Raw genomic sequence first — 23,124 nt, 5'->3', positions numbered from 1 at the left:
AAACGTAGCCACCTGACTTCAGACCCCTTCTCCTTATCTGTGCTGAACCCAGTGCTTTAGCTGAAAAATGACCAACACTCCATTTCAATAGGAGCTAAACCCTGTAGCTGCAGGTGAAGTAGTTCACAGAAGCTTGTAGAGCTCAAACACATCAGGATTCAATGCATTATGTATGGATCAGCCCTCTGGAATTGCACATGCATGTGAGTTACCCTGTAGGAAAACAGTCATTTAAAACCTCCTTCTTCCCCACCTCTTGGAGCTGACTTGCGTTAAATATTAACAAGCCTGGTTCATCAATTCCCTGGTTCACTTGGCTTCTTTTAACAACAGATTTTATTACAACAACTCCTCTGCCTGCCACCCTGCTCCTGTCAGCACAGCCAATGGTGAAACCCAAGAATCTGCTGCTGTAACTCTGCCTGCAGAGCCTGGCTGCTGCCCTGGCCCTGTGGTCTCCCCCAACGCTCTCCCTGGGATCACCAATGCTGCCCGCCTTTGGTGGCTGTGAGTAGCTTGTGCTGTGAGCCACTAGTTACAGAGAGGTGTTGGTCAAGGAAAAGTGAGAAAAGGAGTGAGGGAGCCCACAGGAAAGTGAGTTGGAAAGTGAGTTCCTGCTGCCAGAGGAGGAAGCAGTAAGCATGGCCAGCAACTCCAGCACGCTGCCCAGGGTGACTTTCCAGACACCAGAGAAACCTGGGGAGGAATCATCACACAGGAAACTGGGCAAGTTAACCATAAAGTACAACCGCAAAGACCTACAGCGCTGGCTAGACCTGGAGGAATGGATCAACACCCAGCTGCAGGAGCTGTACCAGTGCCAGGTGAGTAGCTGGGGCAAATCAGCCCCTCACTCGTCAGGTGAATGGGACTAGAGGCCCTGTGTGCTGGGGTACATGTTTGCTTTGCTGCTGCACTTTCTCTGCTGGGGCTGCAGAGAGCTTGCACCTGCATCATCTAACTAGATTTATACCGCCTGGTCTGGCACCCACTGGGGGGCTGTAGCTATTGCTCAGCACAAGTAGCAGAACCTAGAGAGATCCACAAACCCAGGATGCTTCTTGTTGCTGAGCTCCATATGGAGAATGACTTCACTGCAAGCAGTGTCTAAGCCAGCTGAGTTACAGTTATCAGTGTGTGCCTGTTCCTTTTGGTCACATGAGTGTAGCTATAGCTGCTGTTTGAATGAGACACTCAGGATAATGCTGTATCTGCAGCTGCAGAGTATGGCCACACTACTGCCAGCAGGTCAATAAAGAAAAAAAAACAACCCAAACATGCTCAAATGTAGAGACCTTAGGCTTTCATCTACACAAATCCGCAAAGCTGTCTTCCTTGCCTGACATTCCCTTTATGCCATGAACAGTCACTCATAAATTCCTCGTCTGTCTGAGAGCTGTGCCCCTAAAATAAGTGCAAGAGTGCCTAGGTCCAGCACCTGAGTGGTATCAGTCCTTACTGGAGCTGTTGCAGGGTACACAACATTTTTTCTTCAAGGTGCTGTGACATTAAAGTTCCAGAACTGGCTGAGTACCCTGAATTTTTAACCTGGTAGTATCGCTTCTATTCAGATCTTGTTTCAATGGATGGATGGCACTTGCACTGGGAGTGTTCAGAAAGGACAGTGCTTTTCTCTGAGATAATTCCTTTGGACTGTGGTACAGGATAAATGGAAAGGATTTCCACATTGTACACCATGTTCTTATACCCATTTAAACAGCTTGACTAAGGGTTTTGCTGTTATCTGTAGTATGACAATGGCTGATGCAGTAAGATAATATAGCTTCCTTGACTCACAACCCAGGACACCTTCAACAGAAGACATAGATGGGTTTAAGAAATTGTGTATAACAGCTTATTCATGTCCTGGATGGTGATGGACTAAATTAATTGCCAAGGCCTTTCTGCCCTGTTTTCTGTATTTACACAGTGCAGCATTCAGCACATTTTTGAGACACAAGGGAAAAAGCGCTGATGATTGTTCGCTGAGGTTTCCACTCAGAACATTAGCAGTTTTGAATTACAATCAACAGTGGAAGTGGACATGTTATAATAGCCCAGAAAGGGCAATTTTTGTGCTACATGCCATGATGGTAGAGAGAAGCTTTTGCCTGCCCAGGCTTATTTTCTGGGCCTAAGAGCCATGTGTCATCTCCACAGCCAAAGAGCCAAACTTCAGGAACTGTCTCTGAGGTCATCTTTATTATTGTTGTTGCTGTTTATTATTATTATTATTATTCCCATAATTATTATAACAATTTTCTGTGTGACTGTTTCCTGTTTGATGTTTGTGGGAATGTACCAGGTTCTCAAGCCATGTTGGGAGAGAAAAAAAGTTAATGTCTGTTTTTATTTATGCCACATGCAAAGAACATGCAACAGAAAACAAATATGGAGGAAAAGGTTATTCCTTCTGTGGCAAATGCATGGCTTCTCTGAAAATGAGCATATTGCTGCTCCTGTTCTGTTAATTAACATTCTTAGGCTTCCCAAACAATTTTATAGATTGCTTAGTAAAAATGACAAAGGACAAAAGCTCATAATCTTCTCAAGCCTTCATTGTGAATTTCCAATTGTTTTCTCTGGTTTACAGAGCCCTTAGCCTGACTGTTGAGATTTGCCAGAGATAAGAACAGACCATGGCTTCTGCTTTTCAGAACAGAACATCTTGTCCTTTGGGGAATTACTGCATAAGTTTTAAAGAGAATGTTAGGGGTTTGTTGTTTTTTCTTTTTCTTTTTCTTTTTTTTTTTTTTTAATAGATGAGCAGGACTTGGTATCACTTGGTATCACATGATCTAAGATGAGTCTCCTCCCCATGTGCCACTGTTAATTGCCCAAGTCTACAGATGTACACTTATAAAGGTGTAAAAAAACCAAATCAGGTTACATTATCACTTCTGATTTTCTGAGAATTATGAGCTGTTTAATGTCATTAGAGTAGCTGCTCAAAGGGGATATTATTACCCCTAGTACAAAATCCCAGCAGGCACAAGTGAAATGCACCCATGTCCCTAGAGGAGCAGATTGCCAGTGGATTGTCTTTGCTAGCACTACTCCAGCACAACAGGTTTCCCAACTTCTTGGTGTATTTCGGCCAACCTAAGAGATTTGCTACCTGGAACTACAGAAGATGATGCTGTGCAAGCTCAGAGACTCCTAACAGGGTATATACAACAGAAGGCTACATAGGATTTTTTAAAATAAATACCTGTGCCACAGTAAATTACTTGTAATCACCCAGGTGTCTAGGCTTTTTGCAACAAAACTAAGACTCAGAGGACAATTTTGGTTTCCAAGATGATTCCCTGCACATGGAAGCCAGAACACCATCCATACTAGGACCAGAAAGCCATCAGGAGTTCCTATCTGTCTCACCCTGCTGACCTAATTAGTTTCTTAGCCAGAAACAAAGTCAGGCTGGATCAACACCTGTTGTTTAAACAGTCACATGAAAACTATTACTTTTAAGAAGAAATGCCCTGTGGGTCACAGTACAAGATATTTAACTCTGTTTTACTACTTACTGTGAAGCCAGCTGCATAAAATATCTCAACAAAAGTTTTCTACTTCCTCTCTGGCTTGGTATCAGAGATTGCTCAGAAGTTTCTTTTTTTCCTGTAAGCATTGCCTTTATTAATGTTTTACATACATATCCATAAATGCTACCCAGCAATCAGGTACTGTGTTGTTTACTCAGGAACCTTATTCTGCTGATCACTATGTTAAAATATCACTAGTGCTCTTGTTGTCAAAGATTCCTTCCACAGACACATGGGAAACCAGAGCTTGCTTCCTGTAGTCTTGTGGAGACCTGTGGAGCTAAAATGTGTCTGTGTCAAGTTTACAAACAGCTTCAATGAATATCCCCCATGCATTACAAGATTATTACTCCAATCACCAAAGCTTGGGATCTCCCTTATGTTAAAGGAGGCTATCATAGGGCTGTTAGAGAAAGCTCGGAAAATATCGTTAGGCCTTTCAATAGCACAATGCTTTTTCTCTCCATTATCACAAAAAGCCTTAGTATAAATACCAAGTATGTGAATGTATTTAGCCTAAAAGCCTAAAATCTCCTTGTATTAGTTGTGCCTCTCTTAAGATTAAGCCCACGGGATTTCTGTTTGCTGAACACTTTCATAGATAAAGGTTGTCCCAGGCTGGCTTATATTGTATTGCAGTTGGCAATTGCAGTTGGATATTGTTGAAGGGCTCTTCCCATGATGGATGACAGTCCTTGAGTAGTGGTATCAAGTCTTGAGGTGGGAAAAGATAAAGAACATGTACATCAGGATGTGTGGGTGCAGCAGACACCATAGAGGGGCTGCAATCCATGCTCTCTGCATAAGAACCTCCTTATTTTGTGACTATTTTTAATCTTGACTTCAACTTTGCAGCACAGTCATATTGTAACTAGTTCATTCTTAGCTGCTCAGTTCTTTTAAAATGGCCACTAGAATTCTTACAAGCTTGAAGGTTTATTAACCTTTTTCTTTTTTCCTCTTTTTCCCCTTTTTAGCTAAGAGAGGAATCAGAGGAAGCAGCTCCTGAACCACAAATTGATCTTGAAGACCTCCTGGAGGTCCCTAATGAAGAACAGAAATTAAAACTACAGGTCAGATAAAGGGACTTGACTTTAAGCCAGGGACTTCATAAAGAGCAGTACCTGTGTGGGATACAGAATATGTATATACAGTGTTGCTGCATGAGGCTTTCCTGTGTCTTAGCCTGTCAAATGTATTAAGATTATATCCCCTTTTCGTAGGGAGGGGAGAACAGGTCAAGTCATAAAATACTAAAATGACTCCTCCTTGGTTTTCAGGAAATCCTCCATGAGTGCTCCAGCCCAACAGAGGTGAGTGAAGCACCATTAACATATATTTGCTATATTGTGCTGTAAAAGTGTGTCTTTGCTGCTGCTTGGCTGAACAGCCAAGCTATTACCGTGCCTAACATGATGCTGCAGTTTTGTCTTAATTCCCAGTGCGAGGTGTTTGCCACTTCATTCTGCTGTGTTAGAAAAATACAAGTAAATCTACATGGGTGAGCTGAGGCAGAGAAGTGGAGCAAATAAGGAAGTATGCTTTACAACCAGAGAAAGTTCATTCCATGCTTTTGGAATCCTAAGCTGATCAGGCTGCTATTTGGTCCTCAGTGTAGAAAAGCCATGACAGTGACAGAGCTCACATAACCATCTTTTAAACCACTCTACTGTTTTGAATGGCAAGAATGTAGGCTGGCCCTCAGATTGCACTGTGCAGAGAATTGTTGAGCAGTGCCCATGTAAGAGAGTTTTACAAGTTTTTTTCTCCTGTGTGAACTTTGCAAGTACTGGCTTTGAGTTAGAGAGCTAAAGAAATCCCACTCACTGTCACCATGTCCAAAGGAGTGGAGCCCACACCACACAGCAACTGCCTTCACTGCACTGCATCCCTGTGCAAAACGGGGTCCCTCATCACTGCTTCAGTGGCAGGAACGGCATGTGAACACTGTGCTTGGACATCACTCATCAGTCTCCCCATCTTGTCCAGCCTATGTAGCTGCAGAGTGATGAACACACTGAAAATGAGGTGGATGCAGGACTCTCATTGAAATTAAACTCAGCTGTAGCAATCATTAAAAACTTTCCTAACAGGGGTTCAGCAGACAGGGCTGGTGACAGGGAAATAATTTTTCAGAGTGTTTGAATTTCAGACCATAGGCACAACCCCCCAGTCCCAGAGAGATAACTGGAAAGAGTTTGCTCTACTGATCCATGAGCCATGGAAGTGTTTTGCAGACAGCATGGTACTTGCTAACTACAAACAGGTACTGCTGCCCCATTGGTGAAAATCCATGCTTTCAGCCTGGTGATCTTGAATCCATTCCCTTTGAAAGATCATAGAAGCCTCTTTGCAGAAGGCAGATGAGAAACAAACTGGTTTTCTCTGAAGGGACTGGCTGAAAAGGTATGTGTGGTCCTAGGCATTCACTTCCAGAGCATGCTGTGGCAGGCAACCTCTGATCACCTAAGTGAGGAAGCTGGGCTTCCACACTACACAAATGGTAACAAGCTGCAATACTTCCAGCAATCTTGCCTCATTTAAAGGACATGTGGCTGTCTCTTTGGGTGAAGAAAGGCTTCACACTCCTTTATGGTGATGTTACTTGTCATGCAGAGGGTAAAGTTTGCACTAGTCACATTGGCTTCTGCTTGGAATAACCAGATGGTCCAGTTTAGTTCATATTTCTTGGCTGGGTCAGCAAAGTATCTGGGGTTTATCTCCATTAACTGCTCATCTATCTGCTCTGCCTGTCCTCAACCCCTGCTCCAGGGTATCATTAGTCCTACATGTGTTTTGCTCCACCTCTTCTCTGCCAGAGAGAGGCAGAGAGAGGCAACTTCCTTGTAGAGTTGGCAAAGCTCCGAGATGGTTTGCAATCCAAAACATGGAGCTTTACAGGCTCAACAAGAGGGACAGCCTGCTTTGTCCTAGATTGGGAGGGCAGCAGAAGTGGGCAGGAGTTTATGGTGGCAACAGTAGCAGAGGAACCTAAGAGAGGACAAGGGCATCCTGGGGTCATCTCAGGGTGGAAAAAAGCAGGTGTCTGGGATGAAGAGGGGCAGGCTGGCTCCTGGGAAGAAAGTAAAGAGAGAGAGAGGAAGGGTAGTAGAGGGGCTTTTAGACGCTTCTCATCCATCAAAAGGTCTCCTTTCCTAAGCTAAAAAATAGGTTTGCTCAATACATGGCAAAATTCTGGTTTCTGCTCAACATGAAGATGAATGTGGAAATTATGCAAGCACCATAGTACTCTTTGGGCTGGTGAGCAGTGGAATTAACATTACATCCTTCTTCAACCAATTCTTGTTGTAGGACTTCATTACAGAATTGCTTAGTCGATTAAAAGGTCTCCGGAAAGTCACCCATCCTCAGAAGAAATGACCTTGCCCACGCAGAACACCCAGCTTTGGTCACAAGGCAATGTGTATTTTCCCCACAAAACCCAGGATCAGTAACATCACTTCAGAATATGTTTAGGACTTACTGTTATTGAGAATCACCACCAAGTTTGTGAACTTTGTACCAGGGGGTTGAAGTCTCCACTCCTTCCAGATCTACGCACACAGCACAGAGCTAGACTGTACAATTTCCTGATTCTTAAAGGGCACATAAGCCTGGGGAAAAGGACAAGATATCTTTCCTTTAGTTTCTTCCATGAATGTCCATCCTGGCTGAGGAGCACTGAATACAATTCTCAGGAGCTCATCAAGACTTCTTTCTTTCCATCCACTGCAAGGAAAACAAGGCATTGGTTATCACTCATTCATCAACGTGGAAAATCAGGCACTGTAAAGCTGCACCCTGTTTCAGTCTGGCTGGGACCCAGCTGTGATCTCCTGCCTGTTACTGCTGTACCTGACTCTACAGCATTGCATGTACTTTGTAAGTCTTATTAAGCCTCTGTTATTCATGAAGCTTGGACAGAAAATATACAGGAGGATGGAAGGAAAAGGTTCAAGTGCACCTGGTCTACTTAAGGGGAAGGTAATCAAACAGCTGCTAAGGCTAATGGAAGAGAGATTAATTTTTCCTTTTTGTGGACTTTAAGACTTAATGATTTAGCAGCATCTTCTAAAGGACCAAAGTCTGGCAATGATTTTTCTCATAATTTAAAAATATATTGGAAAAATGCTTATTTTGTATATTAAAACTGAGAAAACTAGCTGTGCACTGCTTGCTTTTGCTCTCTTTCTAGACAGTAAAGAAAGCTGAAGTGAAAAAATAATTGCTCCCAATTTCCCTGCAGAGAGCATCTTGGAGGGAGTCTTTTCGAGACAGGTAGGTCTCACAAATGAGAAGTGAAACAGGACACATTGTCTTACTGCACAAACTCTTCTGGCTACAACTAATGTGTGGCTGGAAAAAATACAGAGGAAACTACATCCAGCCTCTCAGCAAGTCAGTAACTTGACGCATGTGGCTAGAAAATTACACAGCAAATGGAAGCTGATTGCTTAGGCAGAGAAGACTTATGTGACGTCCTGCCCTTGTGCTCTCACACCTGCCACTCAAAACACAAGAGATGAGTTGCTGAGGCACATCCAGAAGGGCTCCTATGAACCAATATGTTTAAGGCTAGCTTTTGACTACACGTTTTGTCAAACAGGGACAGAGGGGGCCAACTCTGGAACAAAAGGGACATGCAGGTAAACTAACAAACAAGAACTCTTGAGCTGGACCAGTAATATCTTAAATGCCATCAGTCTTTTCATCTTTAGCAGTAGCAGGGTGATGACTATTACTTTTTGCTTCCCTCCTATTTTGCAGCAGAAGTGTCACTGAACAAGCTGCAGACTGTGCACATCTCTGAGAGGACAAAAATCCAAACTGCAGCAACAACTGTCATGTAAGGGCCTGCTTCTCTTCACATGCTGTTCTTGTATGTGACAGCCTCCTGGAAGTTAGCAAGCCATGCAGCTCATGTCTTGTCGTAAGGCTGCACTAAGAGGCTCTAAGCCTCACCCTGCAGGATGGAGAAATTGTCTTCATCGGGTCCATATATATCTATGGTGGCCCCAGGGACATGCCTTTTTTGGCTTAGTAAGGGGTTAATGGGGCTCCTGAAATCTCAACTTTCTAAGTAAAATAACAACAAAAAAATTAAATCCAGAGCTGCACTGGTTGTAGATCTGGCATTGCTCATGAATTGACACCTGCTAGAAGACTCATGTATCACACCCCTTGAGAAAGAAGAGCAGCACACTGACAAATTGCTCTGGGCATTGTTAAAAACACTTCAAACAGAAGTTCAGGTGGAAGACCTAGGCTGTGAGCTGAATGTCCTAAACTACAGCTGTAATTAGCTGCAGCACAGTAGCGCATAGGAGTCCACATTAATTACATACCCTACCAGGAGGCTTTGTTTCATTCTGCTGAGCTGTGACAGCACAAAGATCTGAGATGTCTCTCCTCTGACCAAAGAGATAGATTTTCTCCACCCTGGACTTGTTCTGTATTTCCTCAATATGGAGTAATGCAAAGAGAATTTTTCTCTCTGCTTTAAGGCAGACATTGTTAGAACCCAGGAAAAAGCAGATTCTTGAAACTCTGCTTGACAGAAGTTGTCTTTGTGCTTGCTGGGCACCTAGCAGAAGAGCCAGTTGCAGCCCTGATGATGCGCTGCTGGTTCCGATACGTAAGGACATCGCTGCCACGTGAGAGCACCTCAGGTGGGCACAGTGTGATCACAGGGAACAGAGCAAGATGTGGCCAGTGACATTTCTCAGCTCACTGGTGCAAAAGTAATTTACAGCAACCAGAGCAAATTCTTTTTGTTTAATTCTTAATAACAGTAAATTGTACTTGCTTTTATTTACTTTTTGGCTGCTCTCAGCCTAGACAATAAGGATAGACTACATTCATTACTTTTTTTTTCTACAAACAGCTTTTCTAGTTGACTTTGGTGTTTCTCAGCACCTTTACTAGCATAAGGCTGTAATGTTTGGTATGCAGCTACTATATAAGAATGTTTCTTTAAAGGAACTTTGCCCTCTTGATTATACTAAGACAACTCAGAATGTATGAAAGTTCATGTGCTTTTCCAATTGAAAGTTTATGAAGGTGTATAAAATAACCTTTAATTCAATTTTCCTTTAGTTATGATCAACACTCACATTGACTTTAAAAATATTCTGGCTGCTACATTTGAAGACATGGCCAAGTTACAGCACTTGAAACAACACACATGCTTGTGAACTACAGCAAATGCAAATTAATGCAGCTTAACTAAGCTGAGACCTCTCTCTTTGTAAGGTGATCTGAGTTCAATCTTATCATTATTTTGAACTCTTGTTGGGGTGGAGCCTACATTTGATAGTTCACATAGAAAACATTCTGAGAGGGACAGAAATCAACTTGTGCCCTGATGACGTGCTGCAAGGACAGAAACAAGGAAGCTGATTCTTCTGAAGATACCAAAGCTCTCTCCAGTCCTCGAATGGCTATGACTGAAGTTGATCTGGCCTGTCAGGAAGTGATTGCTTACTAGTATCTTTACTTGTTTACCAGCATGTTTTCAAAGACAAGGAGAGGGAGTAAGCAACACAGCTAAAAGTGCACTGCCCACATAAAGGGCAGTGACACACAAGTGCCAGATTCAGCTAGGTTTACTTCCTGAAGACATCTGATCTAGATACCCCTTCTACCCCTCCTACATGGAAGTCACTGAGGCAACAGCTACAGTGGGAATGGCTTTTCAGGGGAAAGTGATTTGGCTGCCACTAAAATGGTCAATTACATGCAGAAAGCTCAGCAGCCACAAAAATGTCCATTAGTGGTGCAGGGAAAGCATCAGTGTGTGTGTGTGTATGACTAAAGAGACTCTTCCGTGTATGACTAAGTTCTATTTCAGGGCTGGGTGCATTTCTGGGTTCCTTGGGATGAGCCCACAGAAACCATGTGGGAAACTAAATAAACTGCTTCCAGCTGTAACCTGCTCCTTTACTACTGATGTGAACAGGGCAGGACTTTCACAAGAGATGGGCTGCCTAACTGCTCAAGGAACTCAAAGTTTGGTTGTGGCTGAAGAAGCATGCAAAATGTTGCAAGTAGCACACCGGCTCATACTAAGATATTATTAAAAAAACAAAACTAAACAGCAAAAAAACCCCAAAAAGCCCAACAAAACCAACAGCTGTGAAGCAGGAATGAAAATGTCTACTAACTGCCTGGAAAGGACACAGACTGAAGCCCAAAAGAGTGGATCAGTCTTAAAAGAGATATAAGAGAAGGTATTTGCATCTTCTGTATATGCAAAACATAAAGGATTTAACCTAAGACAGAATTGGGCTTTCTTGCTATCAGACTGATTATCCAGGTCAAATAGCAATTAAAAAATGACATTCCAACAATAACACAAAGCCAGAACAGCATTTTATTTTCATATTTTAGACTGCAAGCTCCTCAGGGCAGTAACTCTCTACTTGAATTTTGTATAACAGAGCTCATTGTGAGCTCTTGCATCAGAATAATTCAAGTAGTTTTCCTATCTACCTGTCCCAAAGAAACAGGCACTGGTGAAGCAACGACTGCCAGGAAAAAGAAGATCCCCCACAACACTCAGGTTTTGTCACCCCTTTCTAACAAAGGGTTTTGATGGCACTGCTGGATACACTTGGAATTTTTAGTGTGTTAACCTGCAGTACTATTGTTCTGCATTTTCTGAACAGGTTTCTGTTGAAGGGCCTGATCCAGTCCAGCATGTTAGCACAAACCCATCTTCAGCAGTAGTTTAATTTATTTGCCTTGATCAGGTGTGGCTGAGGTGCAGGCAAACACTGTTTCATCAGCTTACCTACAGAGGCAGTGACCTTCAGTGCAGGGGCAGGGCAGACAGCTGGAAATGGCAGCATCACACCAGACAGGCAAGATTCATTGGAAACTCCCTGTCACAGGCAAATGCTGGATTTTTTTGCCATTGGAATTTGTCAGCCTTAGAGAGCTGTCTCAGAAGTCACGTTATAGTCCTGGGAAGAGCTCATCCTGATGGGATATTAGAGCCAATTTAGAGGAAGTTTAGTGGGGTATTTGAAGAAGTTCTGGGTGCTTTGGTCACTGGCAAGTGCCACTTGCATCTGGAGTATCTCCAGGAAGGATATGAGCATATTAAACTGAGCTTCTCTCATAGCCAGACAAAACACATCACACAGGGATCATGTTTATCCTGCCAAGGGACCAAATACTAAACAGAACCAAACCCCACTTTAAGATTAATACACAACCCATCCAGACTAACATGCTGCTCTTACAGCCCACATGAAACCTCAGCATAGCCAGTGCAGATCCCAATGCTCTCCATCAGTAGCAGATTACCTTTACAAAGCATCCTTCAATTATGTGAGCAGCACTGCCCATCGAGGCAGAGCAGCCTCTCCATGTTTTCCAGCCACACCACAGATGACTTAATTTCTTTCCCAAAGCCACTGACTCTAGGACTAAGACACCATTACACAAGGGCAACACTTTGTGAAGGGCTACCAGGCATTTCCAGGTGAGACTTCAACCACAGGCCTCTGTAAATAATTTTTTTATTTTGCTTTGGAAGTTCTCGTCACACACGTGATCATGACAGAGTTTTCTTAGTGCAAAGTGCTTTGCTGCCTGTTGAACCAGTGTGCAAGCTGTTAGCAAAAGCAGGAAGTTACTTATCAGCCAGTCAGTACTGCTTTAAACACACGTCTTTACTGCTACCCGCATCACCTTACCATCTGTATTTATAGACTGGTATCTACCTGCTCATATCGAGTCCTCATCCCCAAATATGCACAGCAAACCCTGCACTTCTCTGGCTGTAATTGTGAGGACAAAGTCACAAGCCTACAAGCCTCTCTCAGATTACAGCACATCCTTTAACTGTCCAAAACATCACCCGTTTTGGCTGCAAATCCACTTGGACTCTTCCATCCATCTGGACGACTCCTCTCTTTTCCTGTTCTCCATCTCCTTTTCTGCCCAGAAGAGTGTGATCACTTCTGCTTGCAAGGAAGATGATAGCGGGAGGTGTGGTGCTCTTTCAGGTCAAATTCATCATGGCCTTCCCTGAGAAGCAAGTGCAGTCAGAAGTAAATACCCAGGCAGGGAACTCACCCTTAGTCACTGCAAAAGAGGTCTCCCAACAGCTCCTAATTAGAAACCTATCCCAAGGATTAGCTGTGAGGACTCAACTGACACCCACATGGACTGACTGCTGAAGATACTTGCTTGTAACAGAAACCCCTGAGGTGCTTTGTGGAAAGGTCTGCTTATTCTTGCCTGCTGGAAGGGGAAATGACATGTCCCCTGTCTCTTTTTTTCTTTGAGAGATTCATGTAACTGGTAGCTCATTTTCAGCACTGTGTCTGATTCCCAGGCCCCTTAGTGACTCCAATGACAACAGTTAAAATGACAGTCTATTCCACACAGCTCTGAAAAATAACTGTTGTGACTAAAATGCACTGTATTGGAGGCTGTCTTAACCATGCTCAGAAGCAGACAGTGTTGAGTGAGGCACAAGCTCCCACCTGCAGCATGCACCTGATACACTCACTCACCTGCCAGGCTGCTGATTCTGCTGTCTGATACTTTTGTTTGTTTTGTTTTCAATCATCTAACATTGCCAGTTATATATTTCTTACAATTTTCATATCTTCTCCCCCACTCAATTTCCATCTCTACAAAAAACATTTGCAGGAAATGGGGGAATATACACAAAAGCATCTCTTACTACCCCAACCAGATTCTCAGCATCCTGCTGTCTAAATGTCACCCAGCACTACTCTAAGAACCCAGCCAACCACCCAGTACTTCTGAGGCATGAAAAAGAGAAGCCACACAAGCTGTGAGGAATAGCTTTGTATTCAAAGGAATTAACCCTCCAGATCTGAGATACAGTACTTTTTTTGTCAAAAATGAAGCTACAGATGTTTAAGAATCAGGATTATAGCTGCTGCAAGCCCTGAGGACAAAAAGGTATGCCCATACATATCTCAACAAATATTTTTTTAGATGGTTTAAGACTGCAGAGTCTCAGCCTAAGAAAAGCCCCAGGAATTTACAGTATCTGATCTGCCCTCTTAATTGGAATCCAGCCCAGATCATCCATCAATGTCATTTTCAAGCCATAGGAGTTGCTGAACAATGGTCTCATTTATGCCATCCCACGCAATGCAGCACATCAGCTGCTCCAGACAACACTCAGAAAATGTGCCCAAACATGCACTGGAGCAGTTCAGAGAGAACAATTCTGCCTAGGAGCATTTTAGTCCTAAAGCCTGGGATAACTACTGATCACACAAACTATTTCCATAACAGCTAGCATTCAGCTCAAATCTGGGTTCCTCCAATCTTCCCTCCTACTGCCTGTTTTCTGCCCAACAGGAAGAACAAACAAAAGCAGCCAAGCTTACCTGAGACCTGCCTCTCAGACCAAGAGGAACTACAAGACTTACCGAAAGCAGCGCTGGCAGTAGAGGTCCCCGTCGCAGCCGTGGCAGCGCAAAGTGGCATCTTCGTTGCAGATGCAGCACCAGGGTAACTCATCCTCATCACTGTCATCTGCCCTGGCAAGAGCTGTGGTGGCTGGAGTCTGGCTCTAACTCACAAAGCAAACAGATACAGAATTCAAACCCCAGCAGAGACAGTACAGGACTTCCATTGTAATGTGTAACAGCCATGATGACATGACACGTTGTTCATAGTTCACTCAGTTGATCCTAAGTCTGTGAGATCAACTTGCCCAAAGACCAAGGATTAGACTCCATAGGTATCTAGATTGTTAAATAAAAACCCAAGGTACTCCTTATCATTGCTCATGAATCTCTGTTGCTTAGAAGGTAAACAGGTATTTGCCCTCATTTAGTGCCAACAGCAACATGCACCAACATTGTCCACTCTGTGTTAGGGGAATGAAGCCCAGAGCTTCTGGCAGGCACCACAGCAATACCAAGTGGTAGATGATCCTTGCTGCAAAAGCAAGCAATCAGTTTTGCTGAAAGGAGTTATGTGGGAAGGGAAAGCAGTGGGGAAGTGAGAGGGTTGTTTTCTCCCTGTTACAGAAAAAAACCTGGGGGATAAAGGAAGTCATTTGCCAAAAGGCCTCTACTATAGAGTTGTACCTGAGGCTGGGCCAAACAGATCTTCTGAAACTATAATCTAAAACCTTTCCATAAGGCCTTCTATTGTCTCCTTTGTGGAACTGAACAGCCACACACACCCTAGGACACAGTGCCTGGACACTGGCAAAGGCAGCTTCCTAACACAACAGCAGTAAGATGGCACTATCTTTCACATCAGTAATCCCAGACGTGCAAGGCAGTGTACCTATGAGATAGATGTTTTCAATAATGCTTACAATTAAATAATTTCTTCTATTGGGGACAGGCCTGTCAGATGTCTGTGAGTCACAGGTTCATTTAATTCTTGTAATATACATTCAAGCAGGTGTACGTATTTCCATAATAGGTTGGAATCCACTCTGAGCATAGGATATCTTGTTACTAATTTCTTCCTCTAACGTTATATGAGAACACAGACAGTTGATTACCATCTAGAGGTTCTATTCTGTACATGCTGAAAGCAATGGCAAACATCCTGCTTACCCTGGTTCAGGCCATATGGTACTAGACCGTGGCCTCCTTGGTCTAATAATATTGGCGAGTTAAAAATACCTTCTCTGATACCCATCTTGCAAAGTCTATCCTAAGTTCTCTGGGTTTAGAGGACACCCTCCCACTCAGGAGAAAACCAACCTGAAAGGAATTATATTCCAGGGAGCACTTCCTTTTATAAGTACAAGGATGACTCACATCTGTGCTAAGGGCTGGTCAGCCTTGCAGAAACCACTCAGCTTGTCTGCTCTGGACAAACTAGTTGGTTGGTTTTTTTCCTGCATCAAGCCAAACTTTTGCTACAGAACTGTACTCTCCTGAGACTCTGGAACATGTCATTTCAAGAGATCCTGATAAGCTCACCAACCTTTTGCTTTGCTTTTTTATGTGGGTTCTGTTGTGAGGGTCCCAGTTCGGCAGTCTGATCTGGAGGGATGTTGAATCCACTTGCTTCATCCAGGGCAGCTTCCTCTGTGAGCTGGTAACAGAAAGCAAGAAGCCTCTTGTTTCAAACACAGCTGGGAGCTTAACTTCAGGTTCTAAACCTCCTGCCCTTCTCTTTACTCTCATGCAGTAACAGGAGATGACAAGTCTGAATACATCTGGTGTTACCCAGACAGATGTGAGCTTGCTCATCTGCAGCCTGAACACTGCGTGGACATCGTCAACAGTCAGTGTAGCAGCAGGGGGCTTCAGCTAACACACTCTGCTCTGCAGTGCAGCCATCAGCAGAATCTCCACTTCATGCTAATCATGCACATGTGGTCTGTAATCAGGCAGAAACTTAAGCACAGGAAGTTTGTGTCTGCCTCCAAAACAATTCATGGACATTTTAGAAGGAAATCTAGGAATAAGCTGTATTAAGCAGCACACATCTCATTATCCATGCTCTAGCTGGATGGGAGAAAATATTAAACAAGTGGGGAAGTACTAGCAGATTTGAGCTGGAGAGGAGACAAACACCATGACAGATACTAAGCATGAATGGGAAAGACAATCTGACAGTCTAGAAGTAATGTTGTCAATCGCCTGTAACTGGATGGCCCATGGGAGATAGTATTGGAAAAACATTAGGAGAGGAAGAAATTAAACTCTGCCCAGGAACAGAACATATCTTTTGCATGCTCACCAGGTAATGTACACACTAGGAATAACCAAGAGGAAGATAAAAAAAGCCACAGCTGCCACTTCTGACCTGTTTCAGCACTCTGCGAATGGCTTCCTCCTCAGCCACTTCCTCGTCGCTGTCAGGGAGTGTGTAGGTTTCCAGTGTAACTGCAGAAGCAAGAGACAGGAGACTGTAACCCACACCTGCCTCAAACCTTGTGCCCTCTTATGTGCCAGAGACAATACTTTGTGCTGTGAGCTGGTTTTGGCATTCTGGCTCTGGCCCAGACAGATCCTTTTCAGATAGAGACTCCTCAAAAAAGAGTGTTACTGTTTGTTTTTAATATTGGAAAAGGGAAGGAAAAAATCCCCACCAAAAATAGAGCCTTGTTTTTAAAAACCTTTATTAACCTCACCAGAGCATGCTAGAATTATCTCAAGGAAGGGTGCAGTCTGACCTTACAGCTCTGGTCTTTACCCTCAAGTAAGATCTTTCCTACTGATTTAATGATGAAGCAACCTGTACAACTTCATAGACAGAACCAAATCTCAGTCTGTTTCTGACAGAACAGAGGAATTAAATGGATAAACACCTCTCAGAAAAGAAACTGCTGTCACAGGAACTTGGTTTCTCTCTTGGCACTGTATTCTCGTCTGCTACCCACCTTTCTCTGGGTCCTCGCCTCTGAGTACTGCCAGTCTCTTGGCAACCTGCAGGATCTTTTCCTGCCTAGTGTTCTCCTCCCGCAGCTCAGCAGCAGCTTCTGCCAGAAGCTTATTCTTCTCTCCCTCTAGCTGTTTTGCATCCAGATTGGCAGGGCAAACACAATCTTCACTTTCCCGATTGAGATCATTCAAACCTTGGCTGCCAACAGCTGCAAGGAGACACACAGAGCATGCTGATGACTCAGCAGCAACATTCCTTGGGCACAGACAGCAGGACTAAAGCAGCAGCTTGCTGCTCATTCCCTATCTGTGTAATAATGGGAGCAGGCATGACACAGAAGGATCACCACTGTACATGAAGAAAAGAAACTGAACTAGTCTGTGTTTTACAGTGAGGTTACAGAGAAAGCACCACAGCAAGGAAGATAATGGTATCTCAGGACAAACTGGACAGTCAGCTCACCTGTAAGTTAGATGGGGAGGCACATATCACTTACAGCACATAAATTGTTAGATAGAAACAAGTCTTTAGAAGCCATAACGGGTACCTCGAGATTGGGCTCTTAGTCTACAATGCTCATCAATGGCAATTTCCTCAGACAGTTGAGCTAAAAGGTCATCTGTCTGCTGGACCAGACTTCTGGTATCAGGAGGTTGATGCACCTAAGATACAAGAAGGGCAGGGGAAAAGGCAAATGAGAGGAAAGTGGTATACTCAATCAAAGGAAAAGTTTGGTAACCAAGATGACCCTATGTGGGAGCAGTGTAAGAAGATGCATCCACTGATCTTGAGAGTCTGAGTTTACAGTTACCTGCTGTAAGACTTTCAGCGCTTCATTCTGAAAGCTGCCGAATGCACACAACTCTAAAAGTAGTCATGCAAACAAGGCAAAAGTGGTGCTGAATGTGTAGGAGTACCTGCTACTGGGTCCCAACCCCAGCTCTACCACTACCTCCAATGTAAATAAAGTGCCATTCTCAACAGAACCAGCCAGCAGCCCCACTGAGGCCCTATAGCAACTGCTGAGTGTGCAGCACTGCTGAAAAAGGAGCATGAGGAAACAATTTTTTTGGGATAAGACAATTAATTTAGGCTTTGAAGGCACATATCCAACTTATTCCTCTGCAATCTCTAACTAAACACTCTGTGCTTTCATTTCTGGAATAATTAACAGGATTTTGCCCAGCTGGGATGCAGTAACAACTGCAAGATACAGTTAGAAGGTAGGGCTGATAATCCCCAAACACAAACAGCTCTGAAAAAATATCAGACCACTTAGGTGTACAAATGGGTTGAGAGGAAGCATCTGTTGTTAAAAATAAGTACACAAGCTACAGCTGACATGAAGGAACATACTGCATTCAAACTGAAGCAGCTAACTGGTAATGGCTGGCTATTTACTTCTGGAGCAATGACACAATCAGGAAACAGAGAGTTCAGCAGAGAGCCACTTGGACACAAAAATGCTGAAGAAGGAAGAATAGCTAACATGCTGGGACACCAGATAATCTGTCAGCTTAGAATACATCAGTGGCTAAAGAGCTGAGGGAGCTTACAGGTCTGGGAGCCTGGGAAGCAGGATCTCTCCCCTGCAGGGCAGCCAACCGGTCCTCAATTTCCTGTGTGGATGGAAAAGGTCCCCGCCAGTCCTCCTTCAGGGCAGCCAGCCTAGCTTCAATCTCAGCCTGGGTAGGGATGGACTCTGCAATTTAGAATAACCCAAGGAAGGAGATTACTCTTGTAGTTGAAAAGAAAAAGCTTTTTTTTTTTTCTGCTTAAAATAGTATTTCTTTCTGGACTCTGAACACTTGAGCAAAACCCTTCTCAGCCCCTGATGTAAACGAGGGGTCATACTGCAGTGACTCAGAAGCTATGCTAATGCTAACTGCTACCTTTTCATCTAAAGCCTGGCCTCTTCAGGGCTTATCTCCTAGTCATAAGGCAAGTATTAGGGTAATGTCATTTGGCAGTCAGCTGACTTATGATACTAGGGACAGGCAGTGTCATCTAGGCAGCACTGCTCTCACACTTAAGGGGGTGGACTTGGCAGTGCTGGGTTAACAGTTGAACTCTATGATCTTAAAGGTCTTTTCTGGGTGAAATGATTCTATGATAATCAGGTAACCATTCTGCAGTGTGTCTTTTCCTTTTGATACCATATATCATTTTAAAAATAGTTTACTCTCCCACAAGCACCACAAGGCTGTCCCAGAACCTGACAGCTGTAGACTGGAATGAGAGTCCTTTTTCTCCTCTGAGGCAAGGCTGGACAGAACATGAGAGACTGGCACTGCTGCCCAAGACAAAGACCCATGGGAAACCTCCTGCAAAACAGTTTGGCCAAACACCCTAATTTTATTCTGCCCCTATTGGGCTTGACACAGGCTTTTATAGGTAAGATACTGCCCCAAAACTAAGAAGCAGAAATAAATTAAACATTAATCTAAAATCATTGTAGAATCTGGACATTGTGGCAGCAGTGTGTGCGTGCTCTGTCTAAGTTTAATCCTTCAGTTCCCTAAAAAGGCAGGCTCTAAAAGTCCAGCACTTCCCTCACCCTCCAGGTTCCATGTTTCCCAAGTAGCAGTGTTCCCACCCAAGGTATCTCCGGTATCCTCCAAAACTCACTCGGTTTCTTTTCCTCCCTGAGCCTTTCCAGTCTCTCTGCAATAGCTCTATCCTCTTTTGAGAGCCCCTTGTATCTGGAGCCTGCTTGACCTGGGGGTTTTGCAGCTGCCTTCTGTTGTTCTTTCAGTTGGTTTTGCTTAGCCTCAAAAGCTGCAACACGCCTGTGACAAGGATGGAAAAAAAAGCTCAACTGAGAACAGAGGTTTAAACCCAGTGTAGAACAGAAGAGAAACCACTCCTTCCTGTACCAGGTTCTCCCATAGGAGAACAATAGGGCATTCCCAAGAGTAAGGAAAATCTTAGCTCACAGAAATAGCACAGATGGCACCATTTCCAAGAAGCCAAGGAACATTTCATCACCAGGTTCATGTTTCCAAGCCAACTCTGGTCAGCCACAGGTAAATGCAGGCAAGTGACTGTTCAGGAGTCTATTCAAAAGAGCACACACCTCACTCCCCCAAACAAAGGAAAAACCCAAACAACAAAACAAAAGCCCCATCCTTAATCTAATTCTGAACAATCACACCTCCACTTTTGCTGGTCTCTATTGAAGAAGAGGAGTGAGGGCCTGAAATGCTACTCTGTGGCAGAAACAAGTGTCCTACTGGCAAGTGCAACTCACCTTTTGTAGTTTTCTGGTGGCGACCATTTTGCTGAACTGCTTTGAGATCCCTCTCTGGAAGACAAAAACAACGATTTCTTTGAAACGAAGATACTGGCAATGCTTTAGTCATCATTATTTCAACTCAAGACAAATCAGTTTACATTTCTCAAACTTCTAGTACAGCCTCTTTCATAACCCCATTACTATGGAGAGCGATGAGCTTATGGGAGGGATTAGGATAACATAAATGCCTGGGACAGCAGGGAACTTCATTTCTAGTCCTTTGGTCCAGTTGTTTTGCAACTGGACAAAATGTGATTTAATATTGTCACCAGTGATCCAAAGGAGGAGGGGCTGAAATACCCATGCCTCCCACAGCCTGCACCTCCCAGTTCAAAAAGCAGATAGTTAGGCAAGACTCCCAGTGCAATTAGCTTCCATACAGCAGAAGACTCTGAAAGGAGCTGTGGCATGCAACAAACACAGAATTATATAATGCAGAAGATTAAACAGCATGTTAAAAAAATTATTATATAACCACCCATATCACAATGACATCTAGCACACCTGAACAGTGCACACCACAAACACTTCTTGTCTAACTATCTTCTACTTTGCTGTATTCAGGCAGAACTTCTAAACTACATACTTATCTAAGGTTGTCAGCATATTTTATTCATTCTTAGAAGTCACAGCTACAAATACATCTGTGCTAAGGTAGTAAAGAATGAACACAACATTGCTGGACTGCTTTCCAGTTCTAAGGTTTCATGTCTGAAAGTTATTTGCATGAAGAGTAACCATATGTGCAGCTTCCAGAGCTGCAGCTTGCGTGCATTATCTACCTGCTCTCCAATCAGGGAGGACCTTTTTTCTGCTGTAACTTTATAGTATTCATATTAAACAGATGAGAAAAAAAAATAATCACAAAAGACACCTGGAGAAAGGCTGCCCTGTTTTCTTAGTGGTTTTGGAGTCGCAAAGGGAAATAATAGAATTTCAAAATCAAAACACTGAATACTGTATTTTCACCATCAGCAGCTCACTCTATTTTCATAAGCCAGTGCTTATGAGATGAAGACCTCTGCTAATGAGAGGCTCTTCTCCTTTAGACAGTGGCAGAGCCAGAAAATTCCCCACTTACTGTCAGAAGTCCCTTGCTATAGCAGAGAAGTGAGGAACAAAGGAAAGAGAAATGCAAGAGGGAACACAGAACTGGTTGTGAGAGGGATTCTGGTGTACATTTGTACTCTTGTGTTCACCTGTATAACCCATACTGCCACTGAATTACATTATTTTCTTTCCAACAAGCAATCTACACACTATGTTTGCAAATATATTTATTTTTATTATTATTATTATTTATTTTTTTTAAAGCAAAGCAACGTTATGCCACAAAAAGTTACATCTTCAGGCAACACATTGAGAGGTCTCTGCTATAAGGATTTGTGTAACTGTTTGCCCACAGAGGTAGTAACACTGTGAATATCTTACCGTTCAACTACAACACATCTGAAAAGCCTGCCAGTGCTTTGAAGGCAGATTTCTGGCTAATAACATGGTGGGGCTTAACCTGGTTTCACTTAGTTAAGATGTCCACAGGCATTCAGTGCCCATTCATGAAGATTTAAACCTGGTTCTTTCAGACTGCTCTGTCACCACAGAGAACAGCACACGAGAAATGGCCTGGCCCAGAACTCCAGGGCACAGGCAGCGTGTGTGCACAAGTGCAGGGCACAGCTCTCAGGCTGAAACCGGCAACAAAACACGGGGATGCAAAACAAAGAAATAAAGCGGGATAGCGTCTGTCGGTGGAGAAACACTGCTGCCTTACCCGGTTAGCTTCCCGTGGCACTGCCTGCACACCTTCTGCCGAGTGCTTCCACAGCGGGGAACAACAGCGGCGAAGCCGAGGCAGCCCGAGCAGAACGCCCGTCCACAGCTCTTGCATCCACACTGCCGAGAAACCAGAGGGCAGGACAGGCCTCCGTCACCCACCTACTCGTCATCACACCCCCCACTGCTCTGGCTGCCCCTATTCAGTAAAAAAAACCACATGCCGAGGTGCACCCAAAAGCAACGCTGGGGTCATGCCGATTTGTTTAAGAGATCTGTATCTGCCGAAGAGACGGAGACACGCGAGATCCTCCGAGCACCAGCACGCACCTCCTGCCAGAAGCAGAGGAGCCCCTTTGTCCCACCCTATAACCAAGAGCACAGACGGGAATTCCCCGAGGCACTGACCCAGTACCGGCTCAGGGGGATGACATCGAACGGCGCGTTCCCTCCCACCCGTGCTGGCCCATCTCTAGAGAGCTCGGGAAGCAAGGACAACAATGCCACGCTGCTGCTCGGGCAGGGCGCCGAGAGAGGCTCCCGGGGGTGCCCGCTCGGAACCCGGCACAAGCCGGACTTGCCTCTTTCTTGAAGACGGAGAACTTGGACGCGCACTCACAGCACCGCCCAGCCATGGCGTGGCCGCCGCCCGGGCCCTGTGCGGCGCTCAGGCACGGCGCTGCGCCCCCTCCGCGCCAAGCCCCATCGCTCCCCCCGCCCCGGCTCTCCCTTTAGCCGGGGTAGACGCGGAGCGCAGCAGCGGCCCGGGCTGTCAGTACCGAGGAGGCCGAGGCGCCGCGCCCCCCGCACACAGCGGCCGGTGCCCACGGCACCCCGCCCCGCCGCGGCGCACAGCCCCACGGGAGGGTGAGTCCTTCCAGCCGCCAGCCCCGCTCCCAGCCAGCGGGCGGCTCTGGCGCATAAACTACATTGCCCAGAGCTCCCCGCGCCGGGCCCGCCGGGAGCCGCCTGGCGCTGCCCGGGAAACATCCGGCACGGCCGCGCGGTGCATTGTGGTACCTGTAGTCTGGTGCCGCGGCTCCCGCCCTGCCGGTGGCGCTGCTCCTGCGCGGGGAGACTCCATTTCCCGGCAGGCAGCGCGGCGGGCGGGCAGCGGCGGGCGGAGGGGAGGTGGCAGGCTGGGTCCCGCACTGGCTG

General features: G+C 44.8%; 2 protein-coding genes across 4 annotated transcripts; one reads left to right on the top strand and one right to left on the bottom strand.

Moving 5' to 3' along the window:
• The first annotated feature begins 268 nt into the window (after positions 1–268).
• Positions 269–13,978, top strand: PPP1R14D (protein phosphatase 1 regulatory inhibitor subunit 14D). 2 transcript variants are annotated; one of them, XR_007889575.1, is made up of 5 exons: positions 269–824; positions 4,520–4,615; positions 4,823–4,855; positions 7,738–7,820; positions 13,896–13,978. XR_007889575.1 is itself a non-coding variant. In XM_051620223.1 (4 exons), the coding sequence occupies exons 1-4, from the start codon at positions 642–644 to the stop codon at positions 6,921–6,923; spliced, it is 381 nt and encodes a 126-aa protein (XP_051476183.1). In that variant the 5' UTR covers positions 269–641; the 3' UTR covers positions 6,924–7,704. The 2 variants fall into 2 exon arrangements, 1 of the variants encoding a protein (XP_051476183.1); XM_051620223.1 differs by lacking the exons at positions 7,738–7,820; positions 13,896–13,978 and adding an exon at positions 6,855–7,704.
• Positions 7,119–22,784, bottom strand: ZFYVE19 (zinc finger FYVE-type containing 19). 2 transcript variants are annotated; one of them, XR_007889574.1, is made up of 12 exons: positions 22,548–22,784; positions 21,965–22,086; positions 20,149–20,202; positions 19,527–19,687; positions 18,455–18,600; positions 17,446–17,560; positions 16,897–17,106; positions 16,320–16,399; positions 15,492–15,602; positions 13,967–14,109; positions 12,409–12,578; positions 7,119–7,271 (listed from the first exon to the last, which is right to left on the bottom strand). XR_007889574.1 is itself a non-coding variant. In XM_051620220.1 (11 exons), the coding sequence occupies exons 1-11, from the start codon at positions 22,599–22,601 to the stop codon at positions 12,506–12,508; spliced, it is 1,269 nt and encodes a 422-aa protein (XP_051476180.1). In that variant the 5' UTR covers positions 22,602–22,784; the 3' UTR covers positions 12,051–12,505. The 2 variants fall into 2 exon arrangements, 1 of the variants encoding a protein (XP_051476180.1); XM_051620220.1 differs by lacking the exon at positions 7,119–7,271 and having other exon boundaries at positions 12,051–12,578.
• Positions 22,785–23,124: the final 340 nt, after the last annotated feature.

The sequence above is a fragment of the Apus apus genome, chromosome 5, assembly GCF_020740795.1.
Source record: "Apus apus isolate bApuApu2 chromosome 5, bApuApu2.pri.cur, whole genome shotgun sequence".
Taxonomy (NCBI): Eukaryota; Metazoa; Chordata; class Aves; order Apodiformes; family Apodidae; genus Apus; species Apus apus.
Note: the sequence above shows the minus strand (reverse complement) of the source record. Positions and strands in the feature narration are given on the sequence as shown.

Bases quoted from the DNA above. Each gene is read 5' to 3' on its own strand.
- PPP1R14D (XM_051620223.1), top strand. From the start codon at position 642: ATGGCCAGCAACTCCAGCACGCTGCCCAGGGTGACTTTCCAGACACCA. The intron at 825-4,519 runs GTGAGTAGCTGG...TCCCCTTTTTAG, and splicing joins AGGAGCTGTACCAGTGCCAG to CTAAGAGAGGAATCAGAGGA. The intron at 4,856-6,854 runs GTGAGTGAAGCA...TTCTTGTTGTAG, and splicing joins AGTGCTCCAGCCCAACAGAG to GACTTCATTACAGAATTGCT.
- ZFYVE19 (XM_051620220.1), bottom strand. From the start codon at position 22,601: ATGGCTGGGCGGTGCTGTGAGTGCGCGTCCAAGTTCTCCGTCTTCAAG. The intron at 17,561-18,454 runs GTAAGCTCCCTC...CTTGTATCTTAG, and splicing joins CTTCCCAGGCTCCCAGACCT to GTGCATCAACCTCCTGATAC. The intron at 14,110-15,491 runs GTTGGTGAGCTT...TTTGTGAGTTAG, and splicing joins ATAAAAAAGCAAAGCAAAAG to AGCCAGACTCCAGCCACCAC.